General features: G+C 28.8%; 3 protein-coding genes across 3 annotated transcripts; 1 reads left to right on the top strand and 2 right to left on the bottom strand.

Moving 5' to 3' along the window:
• Positions 1 to 2,407: 2,407 nt before the first annotated feature.
• LOC119668370 (peroxisomal membrane protein PEX14) lies at positions 2,408 to 4,029 on the top strand. The gene is made up of 4 exons (XM_038077848.1): positions 2,408 to 2,586; positions 2,662 to 2,964; positions 3,138 to 3,367; positions 3,427 to 4,029. The coding sequence occupies exons 1-4, from the start codon at positions 2,494 to 2,496 to the stop codon at positions 3,614 to 3,616; spliced, it is 816 nt and encodes a 271-aa protein (XP_037933776.1). The 5' UTR covers positions 2,408 to 2,493; the 3' UTR covers positions 3,617 to 4,029.
• Positions 4,030 to 5,125: 1,096 nt separating this feature from the next.
• LOC119668369 (mRNA (2'-O-methyladenosine-N(6)-)-methyltransferase) lies at positions 5,126 to 14,658 on the bottom strand. The gene is made up of 7 exons (XM_038077847.1): positions 14,502 to 14,658; positions 9,422 to 10,012; positions 8,869 to 9,348; positions 7,998 to 8,796; positions 7,810 to 7,935; positions 7,623 to 7,751; positions 5,126 to 7,559 (listed from the first exon to the last, which is right to left on the bottom strand). Exons 2-7 carry the CDS (start codon positions 9,984 to 9,986, stop codon positions 6,905 to 6,907), a joined length of 2,754 nt encoding a protein of 917 aa, XP_037933775.1. The 5' UTR covers positions 9,987 to 10,012; positions 14,502 to 14,658; the 3' UTR covers positions 5,126 to 6,904.
• A 3,067-nt stretch (positions 14,659 to 17,725) lies between these two features.
• LOC119673193 (capping protein inhibiting regulator of actin dynamics-like) lies at positions 17,726 to 18,641 on the bottom strand. Its single transcript, XM_038084429.1, has 3 exons — positions 18,548 to 18,641; positions 18,216 to 18,269; positions 17,726 to 18,097 (listed from the first exon to the last, which is right to left on the bottom strand). The coding sequence occupies exons 1-3, from the start codon at positions 18,548 to 18,550 to the stop codon at positions 17,729 to 17,731; spliced, it is 426 nt and encodes a 141-aa protein (XP_037940357.1). The 5' UTR covers positions 18,551 to 18,641; the 3' UTR covers positions 17,726 to 17,728.
• Positions 18,642 to 21,074: the final 2,433 nt, after the last annotated feature.

Genomic DNA, 21,074 nt, shown 5'->3' with positions numbered 1-21,074 from the left:
TGTATATATAGCCTATTCTTTCAATGCAAAATGCATGTTGCCATGTTGCCATATTGCCACATTATAAAATTTTCAGAAAATTTTATTTCAGTTATTTAATCAATTAATTTTTAATGAACAAATGAAAGAATGGAGTTATATATGAAATAAAATTTAAAATTTGTGAGAAACGATTGCCTTTCTAGTTAGCGATAATAAATTAGTTAAATAAAAGTTCAACTAAGTTATTGTAAAATTTTTGTATGGAGAAAAATAATCTATATCTATATAATAGGTCTGTTCCACGAACTACTCGTAGTAAAACACAAGTAAAACACAAACTGAGAGCGTAACAGAAATAAAGTGCCAAATTACGCTCTTTACACAGATTTTAATGGAACAGCTTTGTATAAAGTCTGGTGAGAACAATAGTGCCGCGTAAATAAACAATACAAAAATTTGAATTTAAACAGCTGAACAGCTGATTTACACATCAACATAAATTTTACTTGAAATAAAATGTACGAGTAAGGTCTGTGTAGCATTTTCAAATTTTACAGGGATGTTACCTTCTCTCAGATGCTCTCACTTACTCTAAAATTTGCTGGTGGAATGCACCATGTGTATACACATTGTTACTCAAAATTACTACGAGTAGCTCGTGGAACAGACCTAAAAATTTAATTCTTTTCCGTTCTTACAAAATATATTCCTAAACTCTTGATTTGGTCTTACTATAAATACATTTTTAGAGTAATTTTTTTTCTTATGTATAGGAAGGATGGCAACATTAAAAATATAGTAAAAGTGCAACATAAATGTTGGTCAAAGCAAATGCTTGACCAACGTATTAACCAGAGAATATCTTTTCTAGAATGGAAACTCCGCCCACCTCGATCAAAACTAAGAGAAATTGCTTAAGAAAATTCATTTTTTATAACATTTTTGTCACACGTATTAAATAAGTGTGATTAAACCACATTTATGCCACTTTTACGCTCTTTCATGCTCTTTCAGGGCTGCTGCATAACTTTTTTTCAACTACTTACTGTGCAAGTGTTTATTTAAGCAATGGCAATGTTTCCGTACAAAATTAGACATGCGTCCAAACACTTCATTCAATAGTTCAAAATGTGAACAAATTTTCGTAAGTTTCGCTGAAATTGATAAATAGATAAATTAATTCACAAATGTATATGTATATAATATTATATTTGTGAAAACTTAATTAATGGTCACATCGATTTAAATTATTGAACGAAACGCATGTATATAGCATAGCCATAGATTAACATATTTCGAAATTTTACTAACAGTCAATTCAAATTTAAAAATGAGAAGCAACAAATGACAAAACAGCTGATTTCCGCCATTTCTGGTTTGTTGCAAGCAAATATACATAGGTTTCAGCATTGAAAGATTGCACGCAATTGCATGAAATTTTGTGCGTGTATTTTGTTGTTGATATTTGCATTCTCGTACAATCTGTGCATTTCGTGCACCTTGCAATGAGTTTGCAAGAGAGAGTGAATACCCCTGATGTGTTTTTTGTTGTTGTAACTTTGCATTTTTAATACGTTAGTCGGTTATCGAACACGTTACTTGAACTCGTGAATAACCATAGTTTTTTATACACGATTAAAATTGTGTTTGCACTACAGCAATTAAGGACGTATGTGAGTTAGGCGAAGTTGATGCTAAACCTAACGGGAGATTTTTTTGGGATTTTTTGCACTGCACATATTTAGCTATTTAGGTCGTGTGCGAGTTAAGCTAAGTTGCGTTCTAAATGAGGGAAATACTAAGTTGTGCCGAAATGTAGTGATGTGTCGATACGTGTTGATAAATGGCTAAATGTGTGCTGTGCAAAAAATCCCAAAAAATCTCCCATTTGGTTTAGCATCAACTTAGCCTAACTCGCACACGTCCTTAACAACACGTATCGGCACATCACTACATTATCGGCACAACTTAGAATTTCCCTCAGATAGAAGGCAATTTAGGTCGTGTGCGAGTTAGGCTAAGTTGCGTTCTAAATGAGGGAAATTCTAAGTTGTGTCGATAATGTATTAATGTGTCGATACGTGTTGATAAATGGCAAAATGTGTGCAGTGCAAAAAATCTCCCATTTGGTTTAGCATCAACTTAGCCTAACTCGCACACAACCTAAGTTGCGTTCTAAATGAGGGAAATTCTAAGTTGTGCCGATAATGTAGTGATGTGTCGATACGTGTTGATAAATAGCTAAAAGTGTGCAGTGCAAAAAATCCCAAAATTTTTTTAATTTTTAGTAATACGTATATTACATAGCACAGCAAGTAAATTGTATATATTAAACGATACGCAGATTACAAGTATGTGTCACGAAATATATTTTGTGATATATAAAATAAATATGGCAGCACTATAACTAACTTTCTTATTATTTGTTTTTCTTTACGAGATTAGATTTGCTATAGTTTTAAGCTAGCTGATTTAATACTTAACAAGATTGATATTAAAGTAGGTATTAAAATGTCAAGCAATACAGATACCGGTGATACAATACTAGAAACAGAATTAAAAACAAGTGAACTAAATTCTCTTCTACCACCTCGTGAGGCTCTGGTATGTATACGTACATACATATATATGAATATATAATTTTTGTAAATTTTATTCGTGGATAATCTTTATTTACAGATAACAACAGCAGTTAACTTCTTACAAAATGCCAAAGTTCGCCATACAACGCTTAAACAAAAACAACAATTTTTACGGTCCAAAGGTCTCACATCAGAGGAAATTCAGCTAGCATGCGAGCGAGCTGGGGTTTTCTCAAAAGATCCTAATGCACCTACTGTGATAAATATGGATATCAGTTCACAGACTCATTCCCAGTTATCTTTATTACCACAAACGACAACATTAGGCAGAATCAAAGAGATATTGAATTCAGTGGCTTTAGTTAGCGGGTTAGCATATGCAATTTATTTGTTTTGGAAGGTAATATTAAAATCAATAAAATAAAGTAATCTGTTAGCCCTTTGCCGTACTTCTTAATCTGCACAAGCTGTTTTAAAATTAAGTCACACTTAATGTATTTGATTTTTTTTGTAAAATAGTTAACCCTATAAAAATATTTTACGTAAATATGTACGTTTATTCTTATTTTATAGAAATATTTAGAACCATTCTTGTTTGGCAAGAAAAAAAAGAAACCTGTTGAAGATGTGCTTGAAGATATCGATAAAAAAGTGAATACACGCTTTGATGAAGTTAATCAAGAGTTGACTCAAATCAAAGACACCTTATCTCAACAAAAACGTGAGCATACACAACACATCAATCGTGAATTTAATAATTTTAAGAGTGATATAGAAGCAATAAAAGGATTACTTCTTAACAGGTAGAATGAGCTTTATTAAATTTGTTTATTATTAAATTCTAATCGTATTTCTCATATAGAAAGCAATTTGCATCTCCTTTGACTACTGGTTCTCCACTTATACCAGCTTGGCAATTATCGTCAGCACATCGTCATCGTCACAGTCAGTCAGACGATAATGAAAAGGCAGATGATGCGGGCTCAGGATCAGGATCTTCTGAAACAGAAGTTGTTACTAAAAACAGCGATTCCAGTTTAGAAATTGTGTAATTTCTTCTATAGTCATTTAGTAAAATGAATAAATACAATTAAATATAGTTTATATAAAGTATGCAGCTATAAGAACGAAAAAGAGTCTATGCAAAACTAACCAGAAACCAAACAGCAATAAGTGAGATTAGATTAGATTACAAGTCTAACCATATATTATATTACACACATAGAATACTAATTCTTTTGATAACTCTGTTCTACTATATTGTTCTGTTTATATATGATATGCACATATCAAAGTATAAAGTTTTTTATGTTCGCTTAATATTTGTTTTAATTACTGGGTTTCCAAGAAATTTACAATTCACTAAATAACATTTAATTAAATTATTTCTATAATGCAGCATATTTTAAAATAAATATTTGTAGTGATTCGTAGTTTTTAAACTGACATATATTAATTAAAATATTTTTATAAAATTTAAACCATATGAACAAAATTATGCAATAAAAATATCCTTTAGTGTAACAATCACATATATAAAAACCTTATTTTATTGTTTAATCAAAGTATAAAGTTTATTCTTAGTACCCATACCATAGTTTCGTTAGTAGCTTACGCATTGGCAAATGATCTATAATTGTAAATAAAAAATGTAGATTAAACCTTTTTGTACTGCTTTTTGTAAATTTCTAAATAAAACACCCAAGTCTTACTACTTAATTAATTTTATTAATAACTGCTGTAAACAATTCCTTTGCTTAAGATTTATAAATATTAACAATTAATATTGTTTAGTAGATTTATCTAACAAGGTGAGGTTATAGTTTCTAAATAATCTATTTGTAGACATTTTTATCTATAATGACCAAACTTAATAAGTTATGTGCTCATTTTTAAAACGAATTCTTATTTTAATAAATTATGCATTTAAATTTAGTGAAATATAATAAATATATTGTTTGTATATTTGTTTGAATATTGCCCCAAATCAGTGTTGAGTTAATTAATTTAAGTTAAAAGTTTATTTACAATATTTTATATTTTATTGCATTCATTTTTATAAATAGATTTAAGTGCTACTTAAAATAAAGGTATTTATTTCAAAACACTCGTGTTTAAACTTCTTAAAAAGATTAATTAGATATTCAAATTTATGAAGCTAGAATTAATTGTTTAAAAAGTAAGTGTTTGCCAATAAGTGTTCGATTTAAAGTACATAATTTTTCAAAAAACAAAAAAAAAAAGAAAAATGATATAATATTACTTAATGTATATATTTTCATTCATATATAAATTTCTTTAAAGATTGGATTACAAACCTAAAAGTGAATATAAATGTTTAATCTCAGTGTTTTTTCTTTATATTTATAGATAAGAAAATTGAAAAATAAAAGTTTCATAAACCTCTTAAAATATAGATATAAAATAAATTTTATTTTTATAGAAATATTTAGTATCGTATTTACAATTATAAATGATTTCATTCTTCTTGCATTATTGATAAAATAAAAAAAAGTTATTACATTAATTTTTTTTAGATAATTTTTTTATATAAACTCGTGTCATTAAAAATTGTATGGAAGATTTTTTTGTGTTATATTTGTCAAAAAGGCATATAAATTGGTTTAATTTTCCGCAACAATGATGCTTCACACGATCTATGCCCTTTATTGTGATTTCTTTGCTTATAACCGCTTTCCCAAATAAAAAATGTTTTTTTTTTAAATATAATGTTGGGAAGTGATTTCTTAGTCGAAGAAATAAAAACGGGTAACATTTCAATATTAATTGATTAATTGAGATATAAGGTATCGAGGAGTTCCACCCAAAAACAAGCTTTAATCATCAATGTCAATATCATGAAATCTACTTAGTCATATAGCTTTAGTCATTTATTTCAGGGGCGTATATAGAGAGACTTATTTAAGACGGGGTTTCAAAAACTAATTTAAAGTTCATATGTGAACATTTGATTGAAAAAATCCATTGTATTTATATTAAAATATGTTATGGGGGTTTTGAACCCTGAATATCTCCTATATACACGCAACTGAGTCCATTACATATCCCGTTATTTGGTAACAAACTTGTTACTCTAGCTTAACGAATTCGGTTATTTAAAAAAACTTCTTTTAAATATTTTTCGACCCTTTTCAAATAACCGCATTTAGTTCCATTATTTTGTAAATTTTATTTGTTTTTCATCTTCGAAATATTTTCTAACGAAATTATCTAAATTTTATTAACAATAAAAATATTACAAAAAGTAAACTTGTTGCTTTTACAGCAAAAGTGATCGTACTTTATTATTGAACATTGTTAATTGTAAGCACTGGAAATTTCACACGATTCTTTAGTTAGACGCCTCTTAGATGCCGTACAGCTTAGTAGTTATTGGACCTGCTAACTCTTAATATTTAAAAAATTAAAAATTTTTACACGGATGATTTTTAAAAAAAGTTTTCCAAATCTTTAATTCACTTTTTTTAATCCTTTAGTGCTGTAAGCTAGTGTTATTTATTTTAATGTATATATTTCAGGTAAGTTGAGCACTGCCTGGGTGCGTAAGTAAAGTGAAGAGGTTCCACTTCTAACAATATCAAATTTATTTAGTAGAGCAATCTAAATGTGGTGTGACATTTTCGAAGTCTGTCTTAATAGCTTTAGTAAATGATCTTGAGGTCTTGCTTTTTAGGTCAAGGAACCTATATAGCTTTGATATAGAATACCTCGTATATTCCAATTTCATAATTGAATATGATTGAATGTGATATATATTCACAATAAATAAAACGGACATTATAAAATCTATTCGTCTCATTGAAGTGATCAGAAGTATGTATAGTTGTATACTATCTTCAATGATTTATTCCCTGCGGTACAAACATCTTTACAAATTTGTTATTGAAACTAATGTGAAGGATAATTAGTCGCCCAATTCTATAAAAATGTGGAACAATGTCGACTAATTCTTTAACGATACTTTTCGTTAATAGCATATAAGAAAAATGACATTTGATGTTACATTATTAATGAGGATTACATAAAATAATTTGTTGTTACTTTAAGATGATAAAAAACGCTATTAAAAAGCCTTGAAAGGAGTAATAAGACATCTTATCAAATTGGTGTCTTGGGGTTATATATATAACTGCCAAAATTATTTTCTTATGACAAACTTTTCTAATGAATGTCGAAGGTTATTTTTAGAAAACTTAGCACTTAGTAACTAATTTGTTTCTTTATACATACTTCACGCTAGTTAATAATAGAATTGTCACGAAAAGCTACTCTAGGTGAACAATATCGTCTTAGATTATTAAAATCCTTTAAACTTATATTTAAACAGCTGAGTTAATAACTGTCTGTGCGACACTTGTGGTGATTGTACCACTTGCGGAATTAACAGGGGATGTGTTAACGACACCAGGATTTGAAGAAGCTGCAACTAAACTGGCAAAGGCAGCAGCTGCTGCTGCTGATGTGCCAGTTGTTGTAGCTGTTGCTGTAATAGAAACTGCAGCATTTGTTACATCTAACAAATTGCTAGAGTTAGCTGGCGAAAGTGATGACATCGACGATGACGATGGAGAGGAACAATCACTAGCTGGAGAGCACGAAGCTGTGAGTGATGTGTGCGGTGATAAGGGTGTGTGTGCTGATAATGAGCTCCCCAAACTTACCCCTGACGTGGAAGTTGATGGCAGAGAGCTAAAACTTGAATTGGAAGCTGGAGAATGACTAATTGAATTAGTCGACGTATTTGTAATGGAAGAATTGGATTGTGTGGTGATTGAAGTATGAGCATGCTGCTGTTGCTGTTGTATTGCTGATTGTGCTGCACGCTGTTGCTCACGTTCACGATCACGTTGTGGTCTAAATGCTTCACGTAAAGCTTCAACACGATTTTCATTGGGTCCCCAACGTGCGTGACCAGCACTGTTTTGCAGCCAAACTACCTGAGTTCCTTGCATACACTTAACATATACATCAGACCTATAAAATTTTAAATTAAGTGAACTTAGTAATGAAAAGGGATTGGATGCTTTAACTAATTACTTTGGTATGATGTGTTGATATCCATGACGATATTCATGCGCCATTCCCAATACTACCATTGAGCGCCGTTTGTATATACTCTCATCTAATTTAGCAATGCTTTTCCATTCCGGTAAAAATACTATGAAACTGTAAAGAAAGATTAACATTGATTTATTGATAACACTAACTTTAGAGTTAAACAAACCTCAGAGGCTCTAAGCTGTCGGTTAACAATTTATCGATATGAGCTAACGATGCATCTATGAGTTCTTCACAATGTGGTGGATGTACTTGGAATGAGCCCGATACTGGTTTAAAATCCAAAAATGGCCTAAAATTGGAAAATATTTATGTAAATGTGTGTGATATATGAATGTGTATATTTTTACATACCCCCTAGATCCAAAATAGGCATCAGTATCTGCAAATGCGGAACAATATTGTCGAAAGTATGAATTAAAAGGCGACGCAAAACATTCAAAGCTAACCCCAAAGTGTCGATGCAAGCATTCAAACACGGGCACTGGCAACGATGCTTGGGTAAGTTCAGCTTCCTGCGATGAGTTCAAAGCATTTCCTAAGAATGTTTGGTATCTTTTTAGTAGGCACCAAACGCGTCCAATAAATAAGTCGAACTTTTTATCATCAAAGCAGTTATGTCTATAGAGTTGTTCAAGTTTTTGGAGATGAGTGAGATTTATATATTGTGCATCCGGTTGATTGGGTGTGCTAGGTGTATATTTAATGATCATATGATCTCTATCTTGTACGTATTCAATGGCTGGCATACGAGGTGAAGGTACCGCGAATTGTATGGGATAACACCAAACTTTCTTTAAATGTGGTGGTGGCGGTGGTGGAGTTGGCTCTGGAATGCCATGCTCTTTTAAAAGCAACAAATGTCGTTCTCTTATTTTGCGTGCATGCTCAGCGGAAAGAAGAAAAATTTTTACGCAAAGTTGCTCTACTGATCCCTTAACAGTTTCTACTAAATGTGGTTCACACTGACGCTTCAAATGATTGAGTCGATCTTGAAAATCTTCATAGCTTGCACCAACAGTCCGTCGCAGCCATTGAAATGTATCTTCTACATTCCATTTAACAATTTTTTTACTCTCAGCAGGAGCAGATCTAGATTCAATTATTTGCTTAGCAGCTTCAGCATAACGTGATAACTGCTTACGAGCATCACCTATTTTCAAAAATAAACAATTCATTTGTTATTTAGTTATTCAGATATCAATTTGTATCACAATTACTTTACCTGTATATTTGGGTTTTACAATTCTTATAGGAATATCGGCCATAATTTCCCGGTACATTGAAGGTGATATATCTGGTAAGCCACAACTAGGTAAAAGAGGGTCAGAACCAGTATCTATAACTTTACGTTCCATAAGCCAACGATTAAATGAATCTTTCGGTGATTTAATATTTTCTCTTCGCATGCACAAATCTTCATAAGTTTTTACTAGCTTCATTGTATAAGCTGAACGCATTGCTTCAATTTCAGGATGCGGATGTGGTAATAAAGTTGGGGGACGTTCTACTATAACAGCATTTGTACAAACTTCTAAGTCCCACGGACCATTCAGTACAAATTTTTTCATTGGTGGTACTTGATGTGAATGTCCATGTAAATGAACATCGTCTGAAGGTCGTCTCTTTAAATGATGGTGTTGCATGTGTGAATGATGAGGGGTACCAGGATTAACTGGGGTTGTATTTCCAGTATGACAAATGCCTTTTGGTATTAGTATTGGTATTGGTATTAGAGATTGGAAAGATTGTATGATTTATTAATAATTTGAACTTACCTAATGGATCTGTTAATGGATCGAATGGTCTCGCACCAGGCATTTCCCAAAGAGATTCGCCAGTAACTTTATTCCAATAGTATGGACGATTTTCACGTTTTGACCAAAATTTACGCCAACCTTGATTAACAAGTTCTGCAGTTAATTCTTCGCCATACCCACCGGAATGCATAGACCCAATTGTAGGTGGTGCTTGTGGAGTATGTGACATGTTATCAATTGGAGCGCCGGTTTTTGTTGGAGTGGAAGGTGATGAACAATTGGAACCAGGTGGATTAATATTACCCAATATGCCCATTGAATTTTGATCATTAATTATCGATGTGGGAGTAGTAGGTGTTGTAGGTAATATATTATTATTAATATTGGCAAGCGTACTCGAAGAATTAGCTGTTAATTGATCCCAGACTGATTGTGCCGCAGTAGAGGGCTGTGTAGAATTAATACCAATCATAGGACTAACAGTGCCAGTCGAGGCAATCACTGATTGTCCCATTGCACCTGTAGTTATGGGTGATGACGGTTGTGGTGACATGTTATGGATTAAATTATTATTAGCAGCCATTATTGTGCTAATTTATTGTGTAATTACTGCAAAAATGTAAAGAAAGGAAACAATTTTATATAGTTTGCTGATATTTGGGTATATCATATTTAGGCTTAAGCATAAAAATATTAAGATTTTCTGCAATATGTTTAGCGTTGGTATTATTTAGAAACATTTCAATTTCAAATATATTTATTACGTAAAAAATATCATTTGAATATTAACAATGGAAATAGAAAGTGTACACAGAAGTGGCCCAGTACAACGAATGCGGTTAGCTCCATTAATGATTCTAAATAGCGAATGTTTGTAAAATCAAACATGTATAATCAAAGCTTTTGAACCTTCACAATTTTGACTATAGTGAATTATGTTGTAGATTTTGTTAATTCAATTATTATAAAGGTTTGAGACATTGATTTTATCCAAATAAAATATTTAATAGCAATAATAATTTATGAATATCGGCATGGCAATCTCCTTTCCTATCACCTACCAACATCCTAACCCATGTACACGCTTTGTAATTTATCTTATCTATTGATAGATCTTCAACAACATCTAAGGCTACAACAAAAACTGTAGCATGACTTGAGGCAGTATCGAGACTTTAATTATGACTGTGAAATTGGTCTTTAGGGTCCTGAAGCAACACTAAACCGTGTTTAAATTAAAGAAATAAGCATTGTAGACTATGACACGCAAATTGTATTATCCATCACTGAGGAAGAGGCCAGTAAGACTAATTTAGTTGTTTAAAAAAATAGAGTCTTAAAAAAATCCTATCTTTGGGGCGGGGTTTAATTCTGATGAAGAAAATGCTCTCGATCTACCTTTGCTTAGAACATTGCTATAAGAAACTATTGACTTTAATATTGCTAGAAGAATAAAGCAAACACAGATTGGAGCCTTTTTTAATAATAATTAAATACATCTTAAGCCTTAAAGTATAAACAGTACAATACTACATAATTTTTGTTTGGTCTTTCTGCAAAGCCAAATAAATTATTGCGTTTAATTAATTGATTATCCATAAAAATAAATAAATAAAATAAAATGTTTGCAATATAATGAATGATCTAAAAAATTATGCAGTTTGTTATAATAGACCACCACTGTATGTTGAAATTTACTTTCGTGTTTTATATGAAATTTAAAAACTGTCGGTTTCCAAATTAAGAAAAAAGTCAATTTTTTCATTGGACTTATTATAACACAGAATAGGTTTTTAAAATCTAATATGTTTATTTGTTGATTAACTTGTATAAAATAATGTGTCAAAACAGAAGTTGGCAGCTAAACACTGACTGTATGTTACATTTTGAACTCATTCTTGGTAAAGTTGTGAAATAAAATTGTCTTTGTTTGTGTTTTATACATAAACAGGTACTACCACTACAAGAATAACTTCTGGTTCTAGTAGCGAATCAGACTAGTTCCAAAGTGTTTGTTTATAGCAATATTCGAGGATGTTCGCACGTCATTTTTAAAGTATAAAGAACCTTTCGGTTTTAGTAACTAATCACTCTAGTTCCAAAGTATTTGGTCATAGCAGAGATAATTCGCACGTTAAAGTGAATCATATAAAAAAACCATTACATTCACTCTATACTGGCTCTCAAACGATATTAGAATGAAACAACGACTGTATAAAATTGAAGTCAATGATAGACTTATGAGCATAGTATTCAATGCACTTCAAAGGAGTCATTAGATTTTAGTAATAGGCGTAATGAAAAAATTATCGGACCTGATGTCTCGGTAATTCGATAACGTTGTAATTATACAAAACAAATTCATATAAAATTTTGTTAATTTACCGAGCACCTCCGATACCCCTACTAATGTATTTTTTAACACAACACATATTCTATGTAACATAATTAGATACAATCCAACAGTAGTAAAAATTAACCTACATAGTTCGTCCCCCCCGTACAGCAAGAACTGCCCTAGCTCAATTGTGATCAGGATATAGCCATGTCCTAAACAGTTCCTTGTCCATTTCTAATATGTGCCCAAACTGTAACTCTATCCCGCTTGACGTCGCTCATCTGTTCTCTTGTTCCACTTCACTAATTTAAGTACAATCGACCTTTGTACTCATTCCCTTGAGGTAGCTAAGTTTCTACGATTGGACCTCGGTTGATTTCAATTACCTTCCCATTATTCCCTTAACTCTAACCGAACCCATGTATTCGTCTTGTTATCCTTACATGTTATCTGCTTTTCAGATCCCGACGGGCTACAACACAAATAACAACTTACATAGTTAATGTTATATTTAGATTACTCTATGTAATTTGACAAATATGCAGCAAAATGTGCACTTTTTCATTTGAAATCCATATAAAAAAAGTATGCTAAAGAGGTTCGATAAGTCTAAAGTGTAAACATAGTTTAATTCGTACTAACCTTACACAATAAAGGATCTTAAAAAAAGAAAATAAATAAAAAGTAGAAGTATAATAAATCTTATAACTATAAAGTATTAAATTCTTATAAATTAAATATAACATATATCATGCAAATTATACAATTAAATAATAATTAAAAATAATTATTTCTTAATAATAGTATATCATCATGTTTTTAATAATTTCTCATTAATATTTAAACCGTTGAGTGTAAAATAAAAAAAATAGCAAAACGTAATGCAAGGCAAGTTTATCTTTTAAGTTTTTTTTTGAAAGTACACGGCCAGTCAGCACCAGAAACTCAATAGCTACGCACGCCGGTGGGCAAGTGCGGATAAATAGAGATTTCGTTACTTTGATGTCAGCGTCTGCGACACATTTTACAGGCAATTTTCATTTCGAACTGTGCACAAAAATCATATTCACAGTTCACAACAAAATCATCCGCTCATCGTCGTCAACATTTTCGCATAAACACACTGAATGCACTCATAATAAACATAATAAAAAAATTATGAGTGGAAGACTGAGTGAATGAGCAGCACTGAGTTGGCCATTTGAAGCAGAGAATAAAGTAATTTCAAATGAGGTTTACGCAGCAGACGTTCTTTGAATTTCGACGATGTTGGAATACACGGATGTAGTAGCAGCAAATAAAGTAGAACAGCGTGCCTTAAAAATTACTACGTAAAACGTTTAGATAAAAAAAGAATTAAATGTAATTATTTTTGATATAGAAGTAGTGGAGAATCATTTTCGAAAATATTTTTTTTAAGAATTGCAGAGGACAGTTTAAACGAAAATTTGATAGCATTTAATAAACTATCAATGAGAAATATTATCAAAATAATTACGTGTATTTCAGTATTTCAAATAAAATAAATATTTTATTGAAGTAAATAAATTGCAAAATATGTTGAATTCTCTAAGCCAGTTTAAGACAAAGATTTTACTTCTTTTTTGTTCAAAAAATATTCTATTAAGTGACAATTGAGCACAAAAAAACGAGACGAAAAAAATATAAACTCAGGAAGAAACAATTTTTGAGATTTGCGCTGTGGTGTACTTTTGAGTGGTTTTGTGTGAAACGCACTTGAGCAAACAAGCAAAAGCAATTCCCATTGAAAATAATGTGGAAGAAAGATAGAATAAAAACAATAACAAACTATTTTGCTTTACTTTTATTCATTTCACTCTGGGCAACTTGCGATACGTTTTGACGAACGTGTACTTAGACAATATAAATATTTACAAAATATAATCACAGTTTTTTTTACAACTAATTCAATTTATACATATTAAATAAAAACAAAATCATGTAAATATAATAAATTTTATTTTCTTATAATAAACGTAAATACAATTTAATTGACAATAAATTAATTTCATTTGCTAAATCACATTTTACAATAAAAACTAAAATTTCACGCACAAACAAATTTACTTTTATACTTTTAAAGAAAATATACTTTTATATTTTTAAAGAAAATATACTTTTATGTTTTTAAAGAAAATATTCTTTAATGTTATTTAACTCTTTCTTATTCAGGTTTTTGTAAGAAAAGTGTATAAACGAAATGCTGCAGCAAGTGTTTATGGGTCTAACCTGCTACGTCACATAATGGCGCGCTTTTTATTGAATCAATGAACATATTTTGCCATCGTATATATTTCCCTTGTTATTATATATACAATATTTTTATAATAGTTATATATTAAATTTTTAGTTTTTCGTAACGTTTAAGATTAATTTACAAGTGTTATTTTTTCGTAAATATGCGCGCACAAATTGTAGATAAATGTATAATAAAAATTTCTCTACACTTTCTTTTTGCGCCCGCTCGGTCAATTTTCACAACAAATCCTACATTCACATAAAATTTTTTAGAAATTAAATAATTAAAAAGATTCCTTTTCTCTATATTCTAATAGCAACACTTTTCGTATTATGAAATTTTATTAGAAAACCTCAAAAGAAAATAACTTTTAGAGTTAACTTTCGTGACTGTAATTTCTAGCAACACATACAAAAATTTTATATATAATGGAAAATTTTTCATCAATAGCAGCTTCGTGTGACAACTTTAGTCGTAGAATTTTTAGGCGCTCAACTCACCGTAAAAATTATTAAATAAAGTATAAATTGTACACTTTTTGTTCGTGTAAACATATACAACACATTGCAGTACTATTGCATTACGATATATTAAAAAATATGATAAATTAATTGCAGCAATTTTATTCAGATATCTTCGCAATTACCTCTTTTCGACTAAACGAATCCGTGGTGTGTTCCCATAACTAGCGATATAATCAGCGAGCTATGCCAATATGGATGTGATGTTGATTTCAAAATGTTAGTGTTGGTGATATTTTTACCAACACTAATTTTTGTGAGGTGAATAAAATATGATTTTAACTATACTATATTCAGATAGCCAAATTTTCTTAAATTCGTAAAAACGAAATTACATTAATTTCGAAAGTGTTCATACTGTCACAAATTAAGGAAATCACATGTTTTTTATATACAAAAATTTAATGCTCCAAACACCATTTGTATCTGGGAAATTTTAAAAGTTGATTATTATAACTATAAAGGATAGCATTCAGTAGTTTTATTAGCTTTAGTAGATTTAAGGTATGTGAATTATATTTTTCACTCTCTTTTACATTAAAATGTAAAAACTTGCACTACTCTCAAAATATTTTCCAGGTTTTATCAAAGTCAATTGTTACTGACATTTATTTAAAAAAAAATGTCCCTTTTTCGTTATCTGAACTTTATCTTTTCTTAAAATATATCTTATGCATAGTTGCATTTGTAATGTCCCTTAATTTCAGCCCTTGTTTCTAACCTTAAAACTGAATATTGTATGTAAAAAACAATTTAATTTCGCTGAAACAAAGATGAAATCAAGATTTTTGCAAAATTAAGATGTGTCCAAACCGTAATGAAAAACGAAATTTTTCTAAGTTTATTAATTTGTCAAAATTAGCTAAATTTAAGCTTTTTAATCAAATAAAAAATATTATTTTGATATAAAATTAAATAATCTTTCATTTGAAATATACCTCATAATTGTATGTTGCGTAATAGCTGAGACACTCCAAAAATAAAAACAAATTTTTTTAAGAACTGACAATTTTTACATAAAAATATATATGAAAAAAACAACCGAAGACTGACCGACCTGTACAAATATTCAACTGAAAGGCAATAAAACAAGCTATCAATTAAATAAAAAATCAGAAAAATTGCACTCGTAGAATATGTGCTAAATCGTATTAAAACTGCTTAAATATCATCCAATTTCAAAAACAAAATGAAAAATATTGAAAAATACATTACAAAACATAATTTTAAAACCTTCACAACATATTTTACTTTTATCATAAAAAATTGATAAAAATGTGTATTTTTTTAGCTTACTTCATTGTAATCATTATAACACCTTGTGTAAAAGAGGAATCGCAATTTCTAAAGATAAGAAAATTTACTTATCAAAAAGCTAAAAATCGTAATATATATGCACACAATTTTTTCACAATTATTTTTAAAAATTATCCATTTTTTACAAAAAATCCAATTATTTGAAAATAAAAACCTGCACATTCACAGCGCCAAATGCGGAGTACATTCAAGGCAGGAGTGCCAGCGCCATCTATATTTCAAGTATGAATATGATTGTACTTTTGCAAATAAATGAGTAAATTAAAAATTGAACAGAAAATGCGATTTTCTTATTTAAGAAAATTAATTTAAAAAAAACTGTAATAAAGATCTAAAAGCACACGGAAACTTTAAAAGGCAATAAAACACGCGTCCAATTGCAAAAAAATAAGAAAGCTCACACTTGTCTTCACCCCAGGAAATTTAATCAAATATGAAAATTATTATTTCTTTTCAAACATTTCTTTGAAAAAGTTTAAGATGAGAAATTAAAATATATCAACAAAATATTGTATTCATATCACAGAAATTTCATCAAAAATCAAGAATTTTTTAGCTAATGCATATATTGTATGTGTCTCAATAAATTTTTATGCAAAAGAGAAACCAATATGTTACCTATTCCCAATTTTACTATTCTGAATAATATAGGAATGTGGGTTTGTTCCATATTCCCGATTCCCTTATTTCAATCATATGGGAATGTAAGTTTTTTCCCAATTTTGCACAAATTCTTTCCCAAGCAAATTGTTTGGAAGACAAGTTAAAAAAGTAATAAAAATAGTTTAAATTAACATGAAAGTAACTTATAATGATCAGATTTTTAAATATATTTTAATAAAATTATTATAATAAAATAATTATAATAAATTATAATATTATAATAAATTTATTATTTTCAGTTTTATTTTTTTATTTTATTTACACAGGTTGATTAGTTTTTCGAATTTTTATTAATAATATTATTATAATAAATTTAATATAACTAAATTTGTATTTAATATATTTTATTAAAATTATTATTTTAATAAAAGGATTATAATAAATTTAATATATTTAAATTTTTATTTATTTATTTTATCCATTAGGGTTTTTATTTCAACAAAATTAAAGCATTGTTATTTAAAACAAAAGATAATGAAATAAATCGAAATCCTGAAATGAATGGGATTCCTAGAATAAGTTAAAATAAACTTTTGCAATTATATGCGCAGCTAAAACATTACTTCTTTTAACTCAAATTTTAGTTAAAACATTTATAACTTTAATTAATAAATAAGATATTTTACTTTGTTTTATTGTATATAAGAAAATAATAAATTATATACATATTTAAATAATAAATTAAATAAAAATTTTCTATTATTTACTTATAAAGTATTCATTATACATATTTATTTCTGATAATTTGTACAGCAGACAAATAATGCGATTCTTACATTTAAATCAAAATATGAACCGCAATTCTTTTCTTTGTTTTGCTTTGCCATAGTTGCCAAAATTTAACAAAACAAATTTGAAACTGTTGGTGTTTCCAAAACTGCATGGGAGTAGGGAGATTTGTTCCATGGGAGTATTCAAAATTGCTATGAATATGTCCATAAAGATGAAGAAATTTCCTTTGCAAAAAACTAAAAATCTTAAAAATCGTGTACACAATTTTTTTACAATCATTTTTTAAAAATTTGCCTATTTTTTTACAAAAAAATTCGATTTTATTTTATTATTAAAGTTTTTTATTCATGTAAAATATTAAATTTATAAAATAAGTTAAAGCAAAATATAAAAGCGGAATGTTTTTTTTAAATAATTATTCAATTAATTTTTTATATTTATATTAACATTTAAATTTTTATTCATAAAGAAAAAAAAACAATGACGTTTTTTATTTATTTTTCTACTTTTTCTTTTTTCATTTGTTTAAAAGATCCAGTACTTGAATCCGGCTCTTGTTTCTTTTCTTTGGTTTGGTTATGTTGATTATTTTTCGCTGCTTCCTCTTGTTTTTGCTGCTGACGCCGGCGATTTTCTTCTAGCTGACGTTGGCGATTTGCTTCCACATCACGACGGCGTTTTTCTTCTTGTCGACGTTGGCGTTTTTCTTGTTGCCGACGTCGGCGATTTTCTTCTACTTGACGCCGGCGTCTTTCTACTTGTTGACGTCGGCGTTTTTCTTGTTGTCGACGTCGCCAACTTTCTTCTTGCCGATGTCTCCAATTTTCTTCATGACGCTGTTGATGCTGATGTTGCAGGGGCGGCTGTGAAAAAATATACCAATATGATTAAATTTTATTAATAAATACATATGTATACCAATAAAAAGTTATAAAAAAAATGTGTGTATTAAGTCAAATAATTGAATCATTTAATACTTACATTAATGCTGCCAGCCAGCAATCCCATTAGGACGCCTGTAATCATATTTGTATTCTGGAATAATTAAAAAAATTATTTGTTTAATATTTATTTTTAATAATTTAAATAAAAATAATAAAGAAATGTTATTAAAAGCCAAATAGACTTTTAATTTTATTTCTTAGTATTATAAATAAATATTAATACTATTTAAATATTATAATATTTTATATTAAAATTTATTTTTTATGTTATTAAGTAATTTTTAAATAATAAAGCACTTATGTTACATTTTTAATATACATAATTTAAAAAATATTTATTTCATTTTCGTTTTATTATATTTTACTTACCATTATCCAAACTTTTACTGCGTAACCACAAAAAAAAAGACACCAAATGCGCACAATACCTTTCGGCGCAAGAGACTAACGCAAACTATGTGAATGTTCAATTAGGCAAATGCATTGCGTGTATTTAGTATGTACAACCATATACTTATATATGGTATGTATGTATATGCAACATATGACAATACAGAGTTATTCTTCTCTCTGTCAATGTAGGATTGCATGCAAAATTTGCGTTCGGCGCCGGACACACAGATCAGGAGAAAAAATATGTATCCACAATGTAAAAAAAATTAAAAATGGCGTTAAGCGTTTCACTTAACTTACAATCCATACGTATGTATGTATGTATATTAAGGATATATATACATATATCATTTTTATTTATTACTTATTTAAAAGTGTTTGTATTGTTGTCATACAATATCGTTTTTTTTAATATTATTACTTACAATATATTTATATTATTTAATATTATTATAATAAATATTAATAGCAATTATATAATTGTCGTTATTATTGTTAAATGAAAATATTTTGATATTTTTTACAATATTTTTTACAATTTTCATAAAATAATGTGTTTTTTAAAATTGATGAAGTAACCTTTTAACACTTTTCGATATAATTTTGAATCAGATTAAAATACATACATATATTAGGGAAAATATAGAAACATTGGCGTAGCCAGAATTAGTAGAAATTTTATATTTACATACATATGTATGTATAAATTCGAAAATAACCAACGCTTTTTTTATTATATAATCAAATATAAGAATCAAAATTTTGATATAAAAAAAAATTAGGTAGCGTGGAGCCAAGCTTATGGGTTGTAAGCTTTGAAATCAATAAATTTATAAAACGAATGTCTATATATATACATACACACATACATACATGTGTATGTACATATTTCTAGATGATTATTTTTCTAATAATAATTATAATGTATGTATTAGAGTACTACTCTATTCAATAGAGAGAACTTTTAAGTAATATTTATATTTCAATTTAATTAAATTATTTTTTTTAATATATTTTAATAATATTATATGCATATATCATACTTATTATTAATTAAATATTATTTAGAAAGCAGACAGTGGGGGAAATAAAAAATTTGGATCATATTGTTATTCGATCTGTTCGAAAATTTTAGACAAAAGTTAAGCCACTTGCACAAGTAAATATAAATCTACAAACCCACCCTCAAATTACTATCCGGGGCGCACAACACTTTCGCATACACTTTTGTGTTTTTGTGATGATGTCATTTACTTTACAGCTTCGCAAAAATCCTACGAAGTTAAATGCACAGGTATGCAGGCAAAAAAAAGTCTATCAATGTGCATAGGCAAGCAAAGCTATGATATCCCAGTAGCAGAAATAAGGAGTACAAATATTATTTTTCGTTTTATTTTACTTTTTTTATTATTATATTATTTTAATCTTATATTATAAATTGAAAATAAATAATAATAAATATTAAATATTTATATAAAACAAATATACATATGTATGTAAATATTTTATAAAAAAATTTTATACTCATATAATAAATGTGTGTATGAATGTATGTATTCTATGCGTAATGATGTATGTACATTAGGGTGCCATTAAGGTATATGGGCAATTTTTTTTCTCGTAAAATCGGTTGACGGGACCCCCCAGATCGGTTCATTTTACTAAAAAAATAATCTGTGTGAAATTTTAGTTCAATTGGATAAGTGGAAATGGTGCCCCAAGAGCCCCAAAGATTGGAAAATAACTATTTTTTCCATAAAATTCATCTTTAATTGCTTATATCTCCGACATATTTAATTTTACATAAAAACTGTCTTTCTAAAAGTAACAGATCTATTAAAAATGAACAATTCACTCATACTCTGTATTTCTAATAGTTATTGTGTAAAAGAAAAAATAAGCTGAAGTCACCCGATTGCTAGCTTTGCAAGTACTATGAATGTAATTGTCCGCTTCAGCTTTACAAAAAATTTAATGTTTCTAAAAAATTTAAAATAAATTCAATATATCTAAAATTAAATATTTCTTCTAATAAAAAAGTACTAATTCTAGTTTTCTCCTACATAACTATTATTATTTTATTTTTAAAGTTGCTGGAACAAAGTATCTTTATTAGAATTTGGAATACGACGGCGGTAATCGTTAACAATTTTAATATGTACAGTTTTTGATTCTCCTTTTTTGTTAAAATTGAATTATAGTCCAGCATTAGTTTCAATTCTCGCTATGTCGTATCGTTTACTACTTTCAAGCTTAAAAGCGTTTTCTTAGCTTGAATGAAACTAAGGTCTTCATGCCATTTTGTGGCGCATATTTTCAAGAAGCCATCGCACAACTTGAAACGATTAAAAATGTTTTTAGTATTTTTGTATACAAACTGTTCAATTCCCTTTTCGACGATTTCAGTTATTTTTGCGCGATCTATTGATACTCTCCTGACTTCCTTGTCATCACTATCTATATTCAAATTTGAAACCATCTTTTTATTTGTCTCAGGTGATAT

Source organism: Teleopsis dalmanni, chromosome 1, assembly GCF_002237135.1.
Source record: "Teleopsis dalmanni isolate 2A chromosome 1, ASM223713v2, whole genome shotgun sequence".
Lineage (NCBI taxonomy): Eukaryota > Metazoa > Arthropoda > Insecta > Diptera > Diopsidae > Teleopsis > Teleopsis dalmanni.
This window is presented reverse-complemented; position numbering and strand designations above follow the sequence as displayed.

Excerpts from the sequence above, each read along its gene's own strand:
- LOC119668370 (XM_038077848.1), top strand. The coding sequence starts at position 2,494 with ATGTCAAGCAATACAGATACCGGTGATACAATACTAGAAACAGAATTA. Across the intron at positions 2,587-2,661 it reads TACCACCTCGTGAGGCTCTG|ATAACAACAGCAGTTAACTT; the intron begins GTATGTATACGT and ends CTTTATTTACAG. Across the intron at positions 2,965-3,137 it reads CAATTTATTTGTTTTGGAAG|AAATATTTAGAACCATTCTT; the intron begins GTAATATTAAAA and ends CTTATTTTATAG.
- LOC119668369 (XM_038077847.1), bottom strand. The coding sequence starts at position 9,986 with ATGGCTGCTAATAATAATTTAATCCATAACATGTCACCACAACCGTCA. Across the intron at positions 9,349-9,421 it reads TCCATTAACAGATCCATTAG|GCATTTGTCATACTGGAAAT; the intron begins GTAAGTTCAAAT and ends TAATACCAAAAG. Across the intron at positions 7,752-7,809 it reads GACAGCTTAGAGCCTCTGAG|TTTCATAGTATTTTTACCGG; the intron begins GTTTGTTTAACT and ends CTTTCTTTACAG.
- LOC119673193 (XM_038084429.1), bottom strand. Across the intron at positions 18,098-18,215 it reads TGCTGGCTGGCAGCATTAAT|CCGCCCCTGCAACATCAGCA; the intron begins GTAAGTATTAAA and ends ATTTTTTCACAG.